This window comes from Mya arenaria, chromosome 4, assembly GCF_026914265.1.
Source record: "Mya arenaria isolate MELC-2E11 chromosome 4, ASM2691426v1".
Classification (NCBI taxonomy): Eukaryota; Metazoa; Mollusca; class Bivalvia; order Myida; family Myidae; genus Mya; species Mya arenaria.
The window spans coordinates 62,400,746-62,418,698 of record NC_069125.1 but is presented as its reverse complement, the minus strand read 5'-3'; the positions used below and the strand labels follow the sequence as shown (position 1 = coordinate 62,418,698).

At 32.1% G+C, this 17,953-nt stretch overlaps 1 protein-coding gene across 1 annotated transcript in view; it reads right to left on the bottom strand.

Moving 5' to 3' along the window:
* Nucleotides 1-669: 669 nt before the first annotated feature.
* The window catches only part of LOC128231922 (glypican-5-like), a 65,085-nt gene continuing 47,801 nt past the window's right edge, over nucleotides 670-17,953 (bottom strand). The window contains exons 6-9 of the mRNA XM_052945175.1: nucleotides 14,185-14,311; nucleotides 11,991-12,114; nucleotides 8,693-8,839; nucleotides 670-7,363 (exon numbers count right to left, since the gene is read on the bottom strand). Of these exons, the coding sequence (XP_052801135.1) occupies nucleotides 7,182-7,363; nucleotides 8,693-8,839; nucleotides 11,991-12,114; nucleotides 14,185-14,311 (580 nt within the window). The 3' untranslated portion in view covers nucleotides 670-7,181. The remainder of the gene's footprint in view (nucleotides 7,364-8,692; nucleotides 8,840-11,990; nucleotides 12,115-14,184; nucleotides 14,312-17,953) is intronic.

The following is a 17,953-nucleotide window of genomic DNA, read 5'->3' as shown; positions in this document are numbered from 1 at the left end:
ATCACATCGAAGAGATATTCTGTGATATTCTAGTACTTTTTCGTAGTATTTTGTATTCAGAATAAGTCCTAATGACTTCGTGACAGCAATAGATGCGTTGAAAAAAAACGTTCAGACGATGTACTCATGAATATTTTGTTCAGACTGTGTACTCGGTAAGAAAGGAATCAATAACTTTCTTAAAACACCGAGAAAACAATGGAAACTTGGCACGAATGATACATTTACTAATTAAATCATTTTTTTGTAGAAGATCTCGACTTAAATTTGCATTTAGCGCTGAAATACCCGAATAAAGTACTTGTTCAGACGATGTACATACAAAAATAAAATTTGTATCGAGTTTCAGGCCTAAACCAAGAAGCCCTCGGACGAACGAAAGGCACGTAAGTATATTATATCATTAGGCGGGTACTCTGCGCCTATTCTGCATATCCTGAAATATCAGTGACAATGAGCATACCCCTTATTTCGTGGTCGAATCGACGGTTTTTTCAGCCATGTTGTGCGGACAATGTACTATAGAGATCACGTGATACTCCCCGGTGAACTGGTTTACATGGATTTTCGCAAAAATTGGCTTGTTCCAAGACAAAAAAATAAAAAAGTTGTCAAAAAGTTGTGAGAGTGCAGCTTTAAAGTGTTATAAAACACAGAACAGACTCTTGATTGATTTTTATACATTTATTTGAAGCGTCTCCAAAGTAACATATTTATGTTTGATGGCATCAATACTTAATAATGATTTTTAACTATATACATGAAGAAGCACAACTTTTATCAGCACAAAATTTAATAGTGAAAAGAAGGATTAAACAATTCCACTTAAAATATAATAAATAATGGGGTTTATATGATATTTCAAATTTGTAATAAAAGGCAAAACTAGTCAGTAGTTTTGCTCATTATATAGTTTTTAATTTTGTTTTTTAGTTTGTTTAATTCAAAATGTGTATAATTCTTTTATACTCTGTTGTTGTTTTTTGTCAAAATATCAATGTTTTTTCGGCTTTTCACAGCTCAATGGCTTAGGATTAGTATTACCAAATAAGTTTAAGTCCATACAAAGTTAGAGTTAAAAGTTATAAAATGGTGGTTAAAAAAACATTGTTCTATGTTTCAAAAATAGTATTATAAAACATGTTTGGTCATTAATACCTTACTTTAGATTTAAAAACATTATTGCTAAGTTATAAAAGGAGGATAAATCAGTTCAAATTTAAACATTGTTTTTATCTTATCATTAAGGGAAGATTGTGAATAACCATTCTTATCCATGTAAAATATCAAAAATAAAATAAAAAATACAAACAAAGACTCATAAGAGAATAAAATAAATAAAACAATGACAATCATTTCATGATTGCCCAAGTCTCTCACACTTAAAACAATTTTGTATTTACAGAACAAAGTCGGACCATATTAGAATTTTTTATTTTGGAGTAAAGGTTCCAAAAAGTCTTTTAAATAAAATTCAACATAATAGACTAATTTATCTTTTGATTTTTTTCATGATAAGTTACAAACAACATACTTTTTACCAAGTAGTAATTGTTAACCATTACAACGAAAACTACAGAGACAATCCTAGTAGTCAAACTTTCAGTTAGGCCTAAAAAAAAAATATGTCTGTTTCGGGTAACCCGACCCTACCTATAAAAATGCGCCAACCCTAACTATTTTTTTCCGTTTCTGAGCAAAAAGATATTCGTTAGCGAATAGAGAGTTACTAAGGGCGGATAAATGTGAATTGGACGATCAGAATTATTGTTAATATGATAAAACAAAGTCAGGCAATGACAGTAATGTAGGAAAGACTGCCATGTGCAAGGAAACACTCTGAACTTACGACAGAATTTGAAAAAAAAAAAAAAAAAAAAAAAAAAAAATCCCTACCTACCCTACCTAAAAAATTTTGGAAGGTTACCCTAAACAAACAATTAATTGTTTTTGGCCTGATAAATGCTGTTTAGATGCACAAGATAAAAGCCCGAAATCTAACTGCTGTTATGAACAATAATATCTGTACGTTTACATGCTTTTCAACTACAAGAAGTATTGCCATGGAAACTACAAATAATAAATCAAATTAAATTTTAATCTTGGAGGACTTTTAACAGACTTATTTCCTATTTTGTAGTTGGTCATGTTATTACTTCTATGAAATTGTAGAATTATTTATGATGAAAAGATTACTATAGACAAAGGAAATAATTTCAAGCTATTTACAGACACAAAATGAGAATGTGGTGAAATTTTAAATGAAAGACAAATTAGTTCAAGAACACACGTCTATTATACATCAACATATGTACTTCTATCATACAAACATAAATAATGGGCCGATTGGTCAGAACTTTGATAAATTAACCACTTTGTTAGCATCATCGTTGTCATAGTCCAACTTGTTCCTGCTCTGAGAGTTAAATGTGATCTGCAGTATTTCTCACATGATTTGAGACCATTGTTTCAGATGTAATTGTTTATATTTTAATATGTGAACATTTCACGTTAAAAAGTTAACTATGATGTAAGGACATAATGCTTACTGACACAAAGTTCTGAAAAAATGACCCATTATATGTGACAAAAATGAATTCTTTATGTTTATACAGTTTTATAAATAATTTACAGAAGCTTTTAGCTTTAACAAAATTTTCTGGAATATAATAAAATGAAATAACATCATTTATTTTCCAAATTTCACAGGTCAAAATTGAACTCTGAAAATCCCCCAACTCTTTTCCCAACTATAACTAACGTTTAATGTGACAAGTTTACTGAATAAAGATGTTGATAGAACAAAACATTCATCTAATAACTTTATTTTTTAAATTGCAAAATAAAACTTGTTTTCACAAAAACATATGAAGCAGTACCAAATTTTACTGTACAGTGGAAACAAGTCGTCTTGATTATCACTTGGCTTGATTTTATCATTGGCTCAAACTGGATGTAAAGGGACGATTTTGTTGAACACTTTTGAAAGCATTTACGCTTGGCTCGATATTGGCGAGGCTCAAGGTATTTGGCCAGTCCCTGTGATATCAAGCTAAAGGGTTTCGACTGTATATAGAATATGGTGGTTCTCTACTTAATATGATACAATTATTGCCTGTGTACTAACTAAAGATTGTATCAAGATTCTGACAATAAAATCCAAGTCCATTTCACGCTGATTTCAGAAGGATCTTAAAATTCATTCTTTAGATAAAAAACAACAACAAAAACTGTTTTTTTCCTTGCAATTCTCCCCCTAGCATATTATTTTCAATAAAAATCAGTACTGTAGTTATATTTTTTAACTTAAGTTTAGAATCTTAACTAATCACATTTCAATATTCATACAAATTACGTAGAAAGGTTAAAATAATTTTCATATACCTTCCTTGAAAAAACTTTAAAATAACAATACCTATTCTAGTTATGGAACTGGCTTTCTGGTAGCTGGTTTAATTGGTATTACAACAATTTATTTCTAAAATATTTTTCTTCCGAGAAAATATAGACATCTTTTTTTTACAAAAAAGCTATATGAATGAGGTTTATTATGAGCATTTAAATCAGCTACGTTTATCAAAAAGTAGCCTGTCAGGAGCGCCATTATTTGTTCAAGTGAGGGTCAGTTTGACCTTGACCTTTGACCATAAATTAAGGTCATCTACAATGACCAATGTGAATACCAAGTTTGAAGACTCAACACAAGTTGTTCAAACACTGTTGATCGGGAACGTATTGTCATCCCTGTTTCGGCCATGCTTCGCCGTTGACGCAAAATTTATCTTAACAATAACTGTCAGTCAAGAAGGTTAACATCGTTTTAATTTGAAACATATCTATACAATACATGTCATGCTGTCAAAAAACCAGTTCCATTTTTACACATCACAGACGTCTTTTAAACATTATAGCAACATTTCCATAATTAGTACAATTAATACACATTGAAATTTAATTTCAATGTATATTTTTCCCCCACAAAAATATATGATATACAATTTTAAAAATAACAACCCAAAACACCAGAAAATCTTGCCAATCATTGTCCATGACCTGTACATGTATGTAATCAATATTTTAATATACATTGCAATAAATAACTATGATTGTTACTGTAAATTTATTCTAATTCTTTTCAGCGAAATTTCATGTTATTTACACTGCTGTTATTTTCATTGCTGTTAAAATATAACATTTTTGATATTTCACTGCTCTTATAGATTTTGATTCCATATTTCTGAATATTTTAATGTAGCATTCACTTTGCAGGATAATTTTTTGTTTTGGCCTTTGAGATGTTATATTTCTCATGTGATATACAATTAATAATAATTAAATTGGTATTTTCTACATTTTAGCTTAAAAAACAATGACAACAAAAATACAAATAAAAATAAAACTGAAAAAATTCACACTTCCCATGGACAATGACTGGTAAGTTCTAGTAAGTTTTCACACTTCTTGATGATTTTTCTCACACACTTAATTATCCGTATGCGAAACCTGAGGAAAATGCTGTTTAAAACTGGCCAAATTTGTTTCATGAGTGGACAAAAAACATTATTGCTATAAAAAGCATGCTTTTGTCTGCTTAAATACTAAAACAGCAGCAACCAATTATATAAAACTGGTTAATTCTTTGGTTTGGTTAAAGTTAGCCAAAATGTTTATTGATTGGTCAATATTTATTCAATAACTATTTTTGACCAATCAGATTGGTTTTTGGCGCAAACTAGCCAAAAGTTAATTTGTGAATAACTTAAACAGTTTTAATTGGCTGCGGAAACTTAAGAGAATTCGTAGAAAATGGAGGCAGATTTTATGGTGTATAGATAGGATTTGTCAATGATTCTGTAAGGAAAATTACATCATTTTTGTAAAACCTAATTATATGTGATTACTTTTCTAACTGGTTCAAAAACCTTTATTACGAAGTAATGCTTTTTTTTAAATAATTTAAAAAAAAAAAAAAATTAATAGTTATTTAGATTTTTTTCATAAAACAATGTAATATTGCCTTGAGTGATGGTAGGAGTATCGTCAGGGATGGTGATTTTTTTATATGTTATTATTTATATAATATTATCTATTATGTATATAAACATAAAAAAAATGAAATTGTTTCAGATCGTATATTCCTTCATGAAAAAACATAATTATATATCTTTTATATATATCTTTTGTAATGACTTTTGATGTGACGTCATAAATGAATAGCGTTGAAAATGTGTGCAAATATATGTAGCAACGTTATTTTCAATTAGCGTTGTAAATAATCAAAATGGTACTTCTGATAAAATTATGATATATAAATAAAATGTAACATTCTTTGCGATTTAAAGGCTCGGCTCCAGGAATTTTAGATAACTTGTATAATAAATTCAATATTAAATAGCAACTCTTAAAAAAAAATCATCATCCCTCGCTTAAATACTGCCATCTATGAGTGTGATAAAATACATAAATGTAAAGATATTACTTTATGCAAAATCTCATATTAAAAGGCCCGTATTTATCGAATGTATGACACTTTTTAAATTTTAAATATACATATTACATGCGACTCTTTTGAAAATTATATTTACACATTATTTCCGCATACGATATATTCCCTCCTTCCATGTACCTTTATCAATATATAACTATAAACAATTTTTTTGATAATAATACACTATTTTTTATAATACATGCATCAACTTTTTCACAGATACCGTTCTTTCCGAAGTTTTCCCCAAAATCGCTACAAAGATTATCCATTTTGGGATAGTCTGAATTACATTGACATTGTCTAGAATCAGGAACGTATCCCAGTGAAAATATGCAGTGTAAAATACGGGAACCAGCACACTATCTGTGAAAAGGCCATTATCTTAAACATGCAAGACAAACAGTTATAACAACTTCTGTGTTTCACACATTATATATATTTTTACAAAATATTATTATTAATTATGTTTACAGACATAATATAACAACTGATGGATAACAACACATTTTGAGAAATATATATGCAAAATACAATATGACTTCATATTCAACAAAGTACAAGATGTTCTCTTTTACAATCATAAGAAGTAAATACATAATTTATACCTTAAAATCAATTTAATGAAATGACAATATATAATACAAAAACTAAAATGTATTTAAGATTTTAACGCCTTATTTAAAACTGATTTAATTGCATTCTAAAACATGTAAAATTATGTTTTATATGACATTTTAAAGTTCCTCGAAAAAGCATTAAAATAAGTTAAAAGACAAAATGAATGCAAGACTGTACTAAACATACAAGAGATTTCACTTATGTAAGGACATTTATGCATTAATTCTTAATTCCTTGAAATATACTTTCAGTAAATAAAAGCAACATAAAACAGTTTATGGTGTAATGAAACTATGGAAACTCTTAATGTTAAAAAACTGAAGTCGGATTGCCTCAAGCTTCACCATTTGACAACAAGAAATAATGGCTTTCATTAATAAAACAAGTTTGTTTGCAGTTGCTTTCAATGGTTTTAGGTAAACCAAAATATATTTACGTCATATGTTATTTTGTACAAATTCAAACTAAAAAACTGTGATAAGGTGACAATTTATAAAAAAAATACCCACAATCCTGAAGTATTTTTAGCATCTGCGTAGCTTTAAGATGATTTTCGTCTGCTTTTTACTACAGAATTAAGGAAGAAAAAACAATAAATAAAAAACACCTACTCCTTAACTATATACTTTTATTTCAAGGTCACCAGAGTATTATCATGTATGTTTGTTATTCATATCAGAAAATAGCTCATTGAGTTAATGTTTCTTGTTATCATATACCCAACTTTAAATAAAGATTCTTGTATCTTGTACCTACATGTTCCTACCAACACCTAAAAATGTATTCTGGTATGACCAAACTAACAATTTATTAAGAATTTTTATTCCTTTTTAATTACGTACTCCATGGCATTGCAAACCAATGTTTTGTTTGAATGGCCATGTAGGGTTGTTTATTTTGAATGGTACAGCACAAAACACTACTGCTACTGCAAACAAACGCATTTAAATAATGGCCACAATTATGTGTTTATTTTGAAAGAGTGGCACTCGACCGAGCCCTTTGCTTCCTTCTCCCACATAATCCAACAGTCCAATTTCCCACTATAGCTCCACCCTAACAATCCAGTTTTCCACTATCTCCGTGTAAGCAGAGTGTACAACAGTATAGCCAGCAACATTGTGAAGGTTGAAGGTACGCCACAGGGTGGGGCGGCTGAGCGTGGAGTTTGTTTGTTGGAGTTTGGGCGAGGGGTGGACCGCGGTGGCTGCCCTAATTTTCCGCCCTGGTTCACTTCATAACTAGGCTCTCCTCCTCCTGAAAAAAATACATAATTTGTGTTCAAGGCAAGGTTTATGTTACAAAAATCTTGTCAGCCAATCAATTTCATAACTAATATAGACTGGTTTACAACCTGGACAGAATAAAATTAAATATGCACAAAATCATATCAGAGCAATCTTTATAGCATTCATGATATCATATGATCAATATTATCAATCCTAATATTCTTGGTTGTTTCTCAAATTTTTTCTGTGCAAAAACAAGGCTGGTAATATAAGACGTATACTTAATTATATTATCACGTTAAATTCTTAATTTTATTCCTTGACCTTGTTGAGCATTTAATTGAAAATCGCAATTTTGTGATAATTTGTTGTACGCTCGTTAATGAGATGGTTCAATCAAGCATAACCAGGTCACGCTGGCGTAGGTTCATGACGCACTAGAGGCAATTTCCTGAGATGAAACCAGTAAATTTTTATCTTTTTTTCTACATGTGTACCTGTTGGTAAGTGGTTTACTTTCAAATCTGATTGCTTTCATTAATTGAAACAGTTTACTTGAATCTGTTTACAAAATCTGGTATCCACGAGTCTGGCAATTTGCATAGTCTATATTCCAAACAGCTTTTAAGTATTTGATAAACAATGCAGCGATTTAATCAGAATTCAAATGAATAATAATTATTTATACAACGTTAGCCAATTAAGTATACTGAAATAAAAAACATAAGTTTTCGTTTCTTCGATTAAATTCCCATGTCACTAGTTGAAGACGTCAATGCTCAAGAAATGAATGATAAGCCTCATGGACTATTAGTAAGACAGAGTTACTTCCCTTTGACTGGTACAATAAATGGAGGTTTTGCAAATTTTCACTTCATATTCACCTTTCTTTTTAAAGCCCTAATTTTTCAGTGTTTTATTTGAACAATATGTATTTTTTGAGCTGACTTTAAAGATGCACTCTTACTCCCAGATCAGATTTACCACAATTGATAATATTGTTTTAATATTCCAAAACGGATGAATAAATGTAAAAAAGAATGGTTCTTTTGAAGGATACCGAGTTTAATTTGAAAGAAATAAGCATTTTACACAGTATTTCTACCTTATGAGACTATAGTAGATCACAGTAAATCTTCTAGCATTCACTAATCATTTAATATTTTTTGCGCTTTCTGCTATTGAATACACGTTTACAATCTTGTTATCAGTAATTAATATTTTCCATAAATGCATTATTTAGCAAGTAGTTAAAGGTTTATCAGTCAAAATTGATGTTTGTTATACATGTGTATGTATTGATTTTGAATAAGAGTGTCACTTTAAAGTAATAATGCAAAACACTTTGTCAGCATACCATTAAATCCGTTATTATCTTCCAAGACAACATCGATTTTCTGTGAGCCCCCGGTGTCGACAACCGTATCGATCGGTTCATCCTGACCACTGCCGCTTCCTGATATATAGTTTGTCAAGTCCTCGTCATCAAAAAGAGTTGTTCCCCCTGGACAACAAAAAAACATTTAAATATATGATGTTAGGAATATTTTGCCGAAAGATAAACATTTCATCATTACCATGGCCTTTCTAAATACAATGTATTGCCTAGTGGGATTATTCGAAATTCTCGTGCAGGGTCCGCTTACAACCGTAAGAAGACACTTTTTCAATAGCTCTATATATGATGTTGAAGCCCTTCTATTTTGAATACTGTATTAAAGGTATCTTATAAGGGGTATTCAGTATTCAAAGAATGGTTGGTCCCAGAATTGATTCCTGGCCTAGGCACATGTGGGTTAAAGATGCACTCTTACTCCCAAATAATATTTACCACAATTAATTATGTTGTTTTAATATTAAAGAAAGATGAATGAATGTCAAAAAAACAATGGTTCTTATAAAGGAAACCTAGTTGAATTTAAAAGAAATGCGCTTAAAATAAGGTATTTCTACCTTATGAGACTATAGTAGATCACTGAGTACCGGTAAATATTTTAGCACTCACCAATCAATTTACTTTTTTTGCGTTTTCAGCTATTAAATACACAGTTACAATCTTGTTATCAGTAATTAATACTTTCCATAAATGCATTATTGAGTAAGTAGTTAAAGGTTAATCAGTCAAAATTTATGTTTGTTATATATGTATATGTATTGATTTTGAATAAAAGTGTCACTTTAAGTTTGTGGTTAACCAGCCAGATAAGTGGATTTTTTCTCCAAGCACTCCTGTTTTCCAAACAACATTAAACCCCATTCTTGTGAAATACCCTTAGTTTAAACATTATATATTTTACAACGATTGTGAAGAAAGCTATGATAGCTTATACTAAGTCGCTCTCGTTGGCACGATGTTGCGCGAGAGTGTGGTCTTGTGTTGTGGGGGAAACCGGAGTACCCCGAGAGAACCCACTTGTCCGGCTTGGCGACCACTTACCAAACTCACATGCGCCCAGGCCGGGAATCGAACCCGGGTCGCCTTGGTAAGAAGTGAGTGTGCTAACCGGACAACTGGAAATACCTTTAGTGTGAGTTAATATAAATTTCTTCAAAATTGTTGTTGAATAAATGAAGTTTGAACTGGTGGAAAGGTGGTACGCAGTATTTAAAACTAAAAATAGGCAGTTTTCTTCATACAGGCTATAACATTCTTTCAAAATAATTGTTATAATGGATTTGTGAAGAAATGTTTGGTGTATTTGATTCAGTACCCAATAAGGGTGGAGCGGGGGTAACACCCGGAATTAAATCACTAAAATTACAATAATCATAATTAATACAATTTGTATCACAAGTAAAATATCATGCAACTTTATGTAGCGATTTGTTTCAGCATTCCTTTGATTTAAGCATAACTTAAGGCCGAACCCAAATTTACTTGTTTGTTTCCAATTTTAAGGTAGGTTGGTCAGATTTTCCTTTTTTAAAGTAAAATTGTGTAACACTGATAGCCATATCACTATAATAATAATAATAATCTTAAATCCAAATTCCAAAAAGTTGAAACATATTAAGGTCAGGTGCAAAACATTCAGGGTAGTCCAGGTAACCAGAACCCAATTTTTTTTTGTTACACCTCATTGGAAAAGTTAAATACTGCATAATCTGGCTATAATTCACTGCAGCAGACATTTACCAGTCTGAGAACCTACCGGCTGACATTTATGAGACCAACAATCAGAACTGTTTATTGTAAATATGCCAACGCTGACCTTTAATGCAACATTTTATTTACATGCAATGATGAATGATAGGCAAAATCAGATTAGGGCATACAGTTGTTGTTTTCACAATGAAAGTTGGAAAATGTTAGTCGAACACTGAGTTATATAAGCCCCGGAAATGCGGGAGTGCAACAAAACCTGAGGTTTATAATATGGGCAATCAGAAAGTATAGCCAAATAATTTCTTGTTTGAGTTTGAGGAAAAAGTAGCAGCCTTAAGTTATTGGGCCAAAATCATTTTCTTTTTATGTACAGTGACCTTGAACCTGACCACACCCCCCTGAAAAGCAATCCTAAGCTAGCTCTTCACATAAGCTACCTACACACCAACTTTCATAACTATCTTAAGATATTGGGCGGAAGCAATGTTTGACGCCCGCACACAGGCCCACCCACAAAAGATTGACAACCCCATTCTAATTACATGGTTTTCATTTAAAACCTGGTTAAAAACTGCTGCAGCTGTATCTTTCATAAAGTATTCGTTTGCAGTGACCTGAATCAGATGGGGTTTTTCCCACCGGTAAGTAGTTCTGTATTCAATATCAAATTGATTCTATGTTTAGGGTCCGATTCCAGTATAGAAACCTACCATTAACCATCTGGAAAAACATGAACAAAAGTATCTGCCAAATAGTTTCAGGTTTTTAGACAATGAGCCTTAAGTGAATTTTGACATGAAAACTTAATGATGATATATGTATCCATTTGTAGGTTCATATCTGACTTTAAGAAAACTTTACTTTTCACAGTAACATTTTTCTTGACTTTTAAATGCCAAGGACGAAAAACAACCCACATGATTACACATATAATATCAATTTGGCATGGCCTCATTGTTTTATGTCTGAGTTATGACATGACTCGCTCATGTTTTCGTAAATGCACTATTTTTTGTATCACATAATAAATTGTGGTTAATCATAAGGGAGTGTTAAAACTAGGATACTGACAGTTGGAACCCTTCAGCAAATGCTGATATTTGCTATTTGCTCAAATATGGTCTTTTAAAGCCACAATGTAAATAAATTTTAACAACACTGATAATCACTTTTATTGTTGCATGATTGGTTCAATGACATTATCATGTGATGTTATCAATGTAGTGTTAAGAGGTCAAAATATCCACTACTTTTGTACAAGTCCCTGTGGCCTGTTGGTTAAGGCCCCATTTTACTAATTTTTAACATAAAGATAAAATAAGTGTTAAAAGATGCCTTATCAGAAAAACTAATTTTTGGTCCAAAAACATGAGCAAGTACCTTTCAACACCAGCACAAATTGCTTCAAAAACCATTGTTCTCCTACTTGTTGAACTATTTCAGGAAATTCAGACACAGTAAACAAATATCTTTATATTAATAAAGATAGGGATGACCTTCATCCAAATACTTCGATTTTGTAGCACTGCAGCAAACAGTGCATATTTACCCTGAATGTTGACATTTCCTATTGGTCGACCATCGCCACTCATGTGTAGGACGATTGGATCGTCGGATATCATGCTGCTACGGTAACGAGAGCGCTCACTTTTATGGGTATGTGACTGTAAAACCTGAAATAAAGAGTTAATGTATTATATATATATAAATATATATATATTCTGTCCATGTCCATGTTATACTTAGTTAGAACCACATTGTATCTTAAGCAACATGGGAACCACGTTTCATGTGAATATCTTGGATTGTTTTTGAGATATGACCAAGTTTCATGAAAAAATCTTAAAATGTATTTGAGATATGACCAAGTTTCATGTAAATATCTTGGACTGTTTTTGAGATATGACCAATGCTAAAGTTTTTGCCTTACCCTGCTGACAATCAAACTGCTTCTCACTACACCCTTTCTACAACAATACCTTGCCTTTTCTCTTTGAAAAACATACAAAATTCAGAACATTCTGATCGAAGAATGTAGCATTTACAGTACAGAATTCTATGTTCAACAACAATATTATGCTCACTTTACATTAACAGCTGTGAATAAAGCGAAGATCGAAATCTTCCAATGCATGTCTGTCAGACCATGATCAAAATCATCCAATGCATGTTTGTCAGGAGATGTATAGGCCTTGTTGAATAAGTAGAAAGTTTTCAAGATGAAATCAACCTTTTATCTGATGTTACTATGCATGGAAAGAAATTGAACCCACAGAAAACATGATCTGCAAGCAGATTCCTGCACTCATTCTAGACACAACTCAACAATTAATAACGCCCGAGTTGTTGGCCTTGCTGCACATAATAAGTGTTGTCACTGGTAACATGGGAAGGAACCTTCATAAGAATATCTCCAGTTTCGGCAAAGGTAAATAATTAGGTAAAAGATAAGGGATACATCTTGTCCAAAAAAAGGTATGGTACATGTAGGTAGGCTGTTTTTGTTTTAGCCTTTTATGTCTCAACGTTATTGTCCTCATTTATGAGTTATTTTCATTTTAAAGCTTTTTTATCTACAAATTAAACATACACACACACAAACAAACACACACACAAAAAAAACCCATAGGGTTGGCCCCTATTTCCTCAGTAGGGTCTGGTTACCTGAACAAGAAGTATTCTCTATAGGCTTTTAGCCAAAAGCTGACAATGATAAAATGAGGTCACCAAGGGTATTCATTTCAATACCTTCGAAAAACAGACAATCTAAAAATATCTTTCTAAATGTCAAAATCTGTCAAAATCCCGTAATAAGTGCCTAACAGCAAAAAAAAGGCCAAATGACGTAGTGAAACACCCAACGTTATGAAAACTGATGCCAAGTTTTGCGCAAAGCTGGTGGTTTTGTCATTAATAATTTCGGATCTTTACAGATGCTTAATACTTATTACCATGCATAATTGTTTTCGGCTGAATTAACAGGATGAATACGATTAATAACCTGTGAGGTTGACTTAATTTTTCAATTAATTTTGCGGGCTATTATTATTCCAGACTTATAATTGAGGAAGATTTTTTTATCATCAGATTTTTGTGTTCCAAGACGTAAGTTCATCTACTGGAGAAAATTACGCGGAAATTATCTCTGAAGTGCACGAAGAATACTCCCCAGACGCGGATATGCAGCTTCATTATTCGTAATTGGTACCTGGAAATGCTCTTTTATGATCTATTTTGCACTAATACAATCATGTCAGTAACCAGAAAGTACTCTTACCTAGGCCACAATTGATAAATGGTTTGCATGGCTTTTCCAATCAGACTTACAAAAATACCTGCAACCCAAATTTTGTCTAGCTTATCTAGCGGTCAGAATTTTTGCAATTTTTTTCATTATGGTAAATTTACCACTGAGGAAGTAAAACAAAGCCATCCAAAATGCCCTATCTCTAACTACCCACAAATAAAAATGTGGACAGGGAAACCCCAAACAAATATTTCATGAATTGTTGCCCTTATCTCTAGTTTTAGACACAATACAGTAGCTGTAATAATGGAGGATGAAAAGTTGGAGAAAAGAATAATCAAAATTTTAGTGTAAATGTGGTAAGGTGGGTTTTGGGGTGCAGTAACCGCTAGATCTGCCCCTAGATCCCTTCACTAGATCCGCATGGTTGAAGCGATGAATTTTTAACCTCAATAAAACCATCAGAATCTGACTCAAAATTTCCATCAAGTCCTACCTGGTTAACTGTGGATAGTTTGTCCTTCAGGTTGCGGAGATCAGGGTGCAGAACCAGCGACACCTTGACCTCTGGGTTGTTACGAGCCTGCTCGAGAATGTCTACATCTACCGGGCTTCGAACATACCTGAAGCAAGGGATACAAATGGTTATTTATGCACTGGAAAAAGGGAGACAATTCTATATCAAGCCCCACACATGTATGATTTAACTCCATTGGACAAGGATTGGTCAAGCCATGACCCAATATTTTTACATATTGTGTCACAAATCTATATGTTGTATCAAAATGGCGTCTATTTTCTGATTCCATTTAATGCATGAAACATTTCCCATAAATCCATCAATGTAAGGGAGTCAGTAGGTGACCTGATGTACGGGGTGCAGGAAACGATATTCGGGTTCGAGCTTCAAGGGTTAGTAGGGTATGGGACCTACGGTGAGGTAATCTCCTTTTTAAATAAGTCCCGTAAAGTATTCCAACCTCCTCCCCAACCCACATCCTGTTGGGCAAACATTAATACATGTAGGTGCATTATTCCAGACCTTTTGACCCACAGAAATAAATCTGAGTCAATATATTACAAACATGCCCAATTTATAATACAATGTGGTTCTAGTTAAAGGGAGACAATTCTGCATAGCATATGAAGGGAGACAACCACAGCATTATATTTACAATAGGGGCGGTGAAAAAGTAATGGCAATATGCCTTTCTTTTTTTAAATAAAAATATTGTAAGACATAGATAAAAATCACTATATCATTAAAACATAGTTATGGAATAAAATTGTAAGTTAATTTTATCTGTAGAAAATTTAATTTAAAAGCAAAACTCTTTTAAAGCTGTATCATATTAATATCACACACAATGTATAGGCACTTATACAATGTACAGTCTTTAATGAAAATCTTGTTAGACTGAAGCTGGCAGCAATTTCATCTGGTATTGAGGGTAGAAAATTTCCTCGATAAAGTTTAATTTCCAGACTAAATTGCTGAATTAATTGAAAACATGTGGTAAGTATTATTTAACAAAGCTCTTAAAAAAATATCTACTTGCGAGAACAGCAAATATGCAGTTTTGCTTGGAAGCTGAAGAATAATGGTTTCAGCATCACTGCCAAGTAAAACAGGTCTTAATGCAATATCGGAGAATAATTGATAGCTACCATAGACCTACATGATGTCCTATAAGAACTCTTTGTAACTACTTCATCATCAATCATATTATGTAGACTTTTCATCAGATTTAGATGGACCGATGATAGCTTGATAATTATGTTGAGTCTGTTTGGTATGAAAATGTTAAAATTCATCTCAGATTTTTTTTTCTTTCAAATTTTGATTACATGAAGTTATAGTGCATCACAGCCAAAGAGCTAGACAAGGGTGTTTAACCACATCCCGGCTCCCCCCACCCCCACTGTGTACTATATACTCCTAAATTTTCTATCCAGTTTCTGTTTAACATCATTTTTTTTAATGAATTGGATAATCTGAAAAACACAGGGGCTGTTTCATAAATGATTATTGTTGAAATTTAAAATTATCTTCAAGTCATAGTTTTGTTATTTTGAAATCGTTTTAGCCAGTTTTAAAAATGAAAACAAAGTTGAAAAAAAAATTATATTCATGAACTACGAAGTGAAAGGCTTTGGTAAATTCTGGCATTGTCCGCAGGAATTGTGTGATCTTTTGGGGGCTTTTGAAGCGTACTTCGGCCTTAAAAAGGGTCTACGCAGTAACCACATATATTCAAAATATAATATTTTTCAAAATGTAGATTTACAAAAAAGTTTTGCATCATTTGTAAGACATGATTGATTCAGGTGGAAAGTATATAAGAAATGGGTTGTAATTTGTCAACTCAAGTTTGACAAGTCAGAAAAGAGTAAAAAAAACCTGAAAAAACACAGACTTATTTACCAGGAAGATTCTTAATAACTGAGTAATACAACATTAAATATACATAGTTGGCGACATTTCTAGACTGACAACTCATAGATGTGATAATGTGTAGACCATGGTTTTGTCCTTTGTGTATTCCATGGGGATAGCCAGTCACTTGAATATTCTGAACGATATCATAAAGCGTGCTAAAAATTTGTAAAAAATTCTTATGATATCTGTCCCTTGTAGCAAATAAAGATTTTTAACTCCTCAGTTAATTCATACAAAAGTTTCACCCATTTCCCTTGGCAATGCGATCTTTCAGAAAAAAATCTCAATTTTTTCTTCTTTTGAATTCATTACCATAAGGTGATTCATACAAGAATTTTAAGTGAAACATTTTCCGCATTTGTTCAACGTATTTGTTCAATGGCACATTAGACAAATATCTGATGAAGAAAACAATTACAAAAATGTTTAAAAAGTTATCTTGTAGATGCATAAAGAGGGCCAGAAGTTCTAATGGCAGATAAGATTGAATAGCTTGATTTCGAAATCGTGAACATTGTCCTAAAATATGTTTGACATGGCAAAACTGGAACTAAAACGTCCCATTGTGAAACGTGCATTCAGAAATTACGCAGTTCATTGGTTAGGCTATATATAGAAATAAAAATTGTTTGTTTCTCAACCCGATCTTAAAAATGACTCTGGCATTAATGGCAGATTTAATTTTCTATTTTGAGGTAAATAACGATAAAATACATTGAATTGCAGCGCTGTTTCCAAAATATCTACCGCTTGTTGCCATAGCAGACTATTTCCACATAAATAAATTAAAAGCGGGATTTCTGGACACGGAGCAGACGGTAACAAGACCCTAAAACTAAAGCACTTCAAAGCAGATACTAATGTTCATGTGTTTTTAGCCAAAAAAAGGCAATAATAATCTCGTAATTCTTAAAAGCCATGCAGTTATAGTTTTGATTCACATAATCTCTGTCAACATGTTCACCAAGTTTTGTGTGACTATTTTAAATATTTTTCTGAGTTTCAAACCAGGTTTAAAAATTTACATGATGACGCATATGACATCAAGGCATAATCTCACAATATTTAGACATATTATTTTCTTTCTTCGAAACAATTTAACTTACAAGGTAGGAATTAAATTCTTTGGCCTTACCGTCCAGATGACACTAGCATGAGATAGGAATATGACAGAGGTAACATTAGCGAGACAATTGTATCAGTGTCATCGATATGAAACCCTATATAACGAGACAAACAGGTTGCCCATGATATATGGCAGTGCCACAAATGTCAATGCAAATGATATGTCTGGTTCAAGCAATGCATTTAATTCATTTAGTGTTGACAAATGCTATGGGCTTCAATATGGATAAAAAACTCAAACTAGAATTGAAAAGCATAATATAGATAAATAACTATCATGTTTTTCCCCCACGGATTAAGAACATTTAAGAGCACTTCATTTTATAAATCACAGATATACCTCATTGAAATACCGTAGCTTATTATAAAAAATTATACATACAAAATTTTAAATATAACAAATGACAGATGTCTGCAGTTGTGGGTTAAATGTTTACCCAAGACCCTCAAACTTGGCATGGGGTCAACTTTGAACAATAAAATATTTCAGTCAGATGAGATGAATGCATATATGTCTGGAGTGCCTGTACCCATTTTTCAGTTACTTGATTATGATGTAAATTTGATATAATATTATCATTTTGAATTATTATTATATTTCCGCAAAGAAAAATCTGATAGCTGAGTTTCCTTTTCGTAATTCACCTCTTTTGAAATACAGGAAGAGCATACAATTTGGAAGTTCTAGTTCAGATACTTG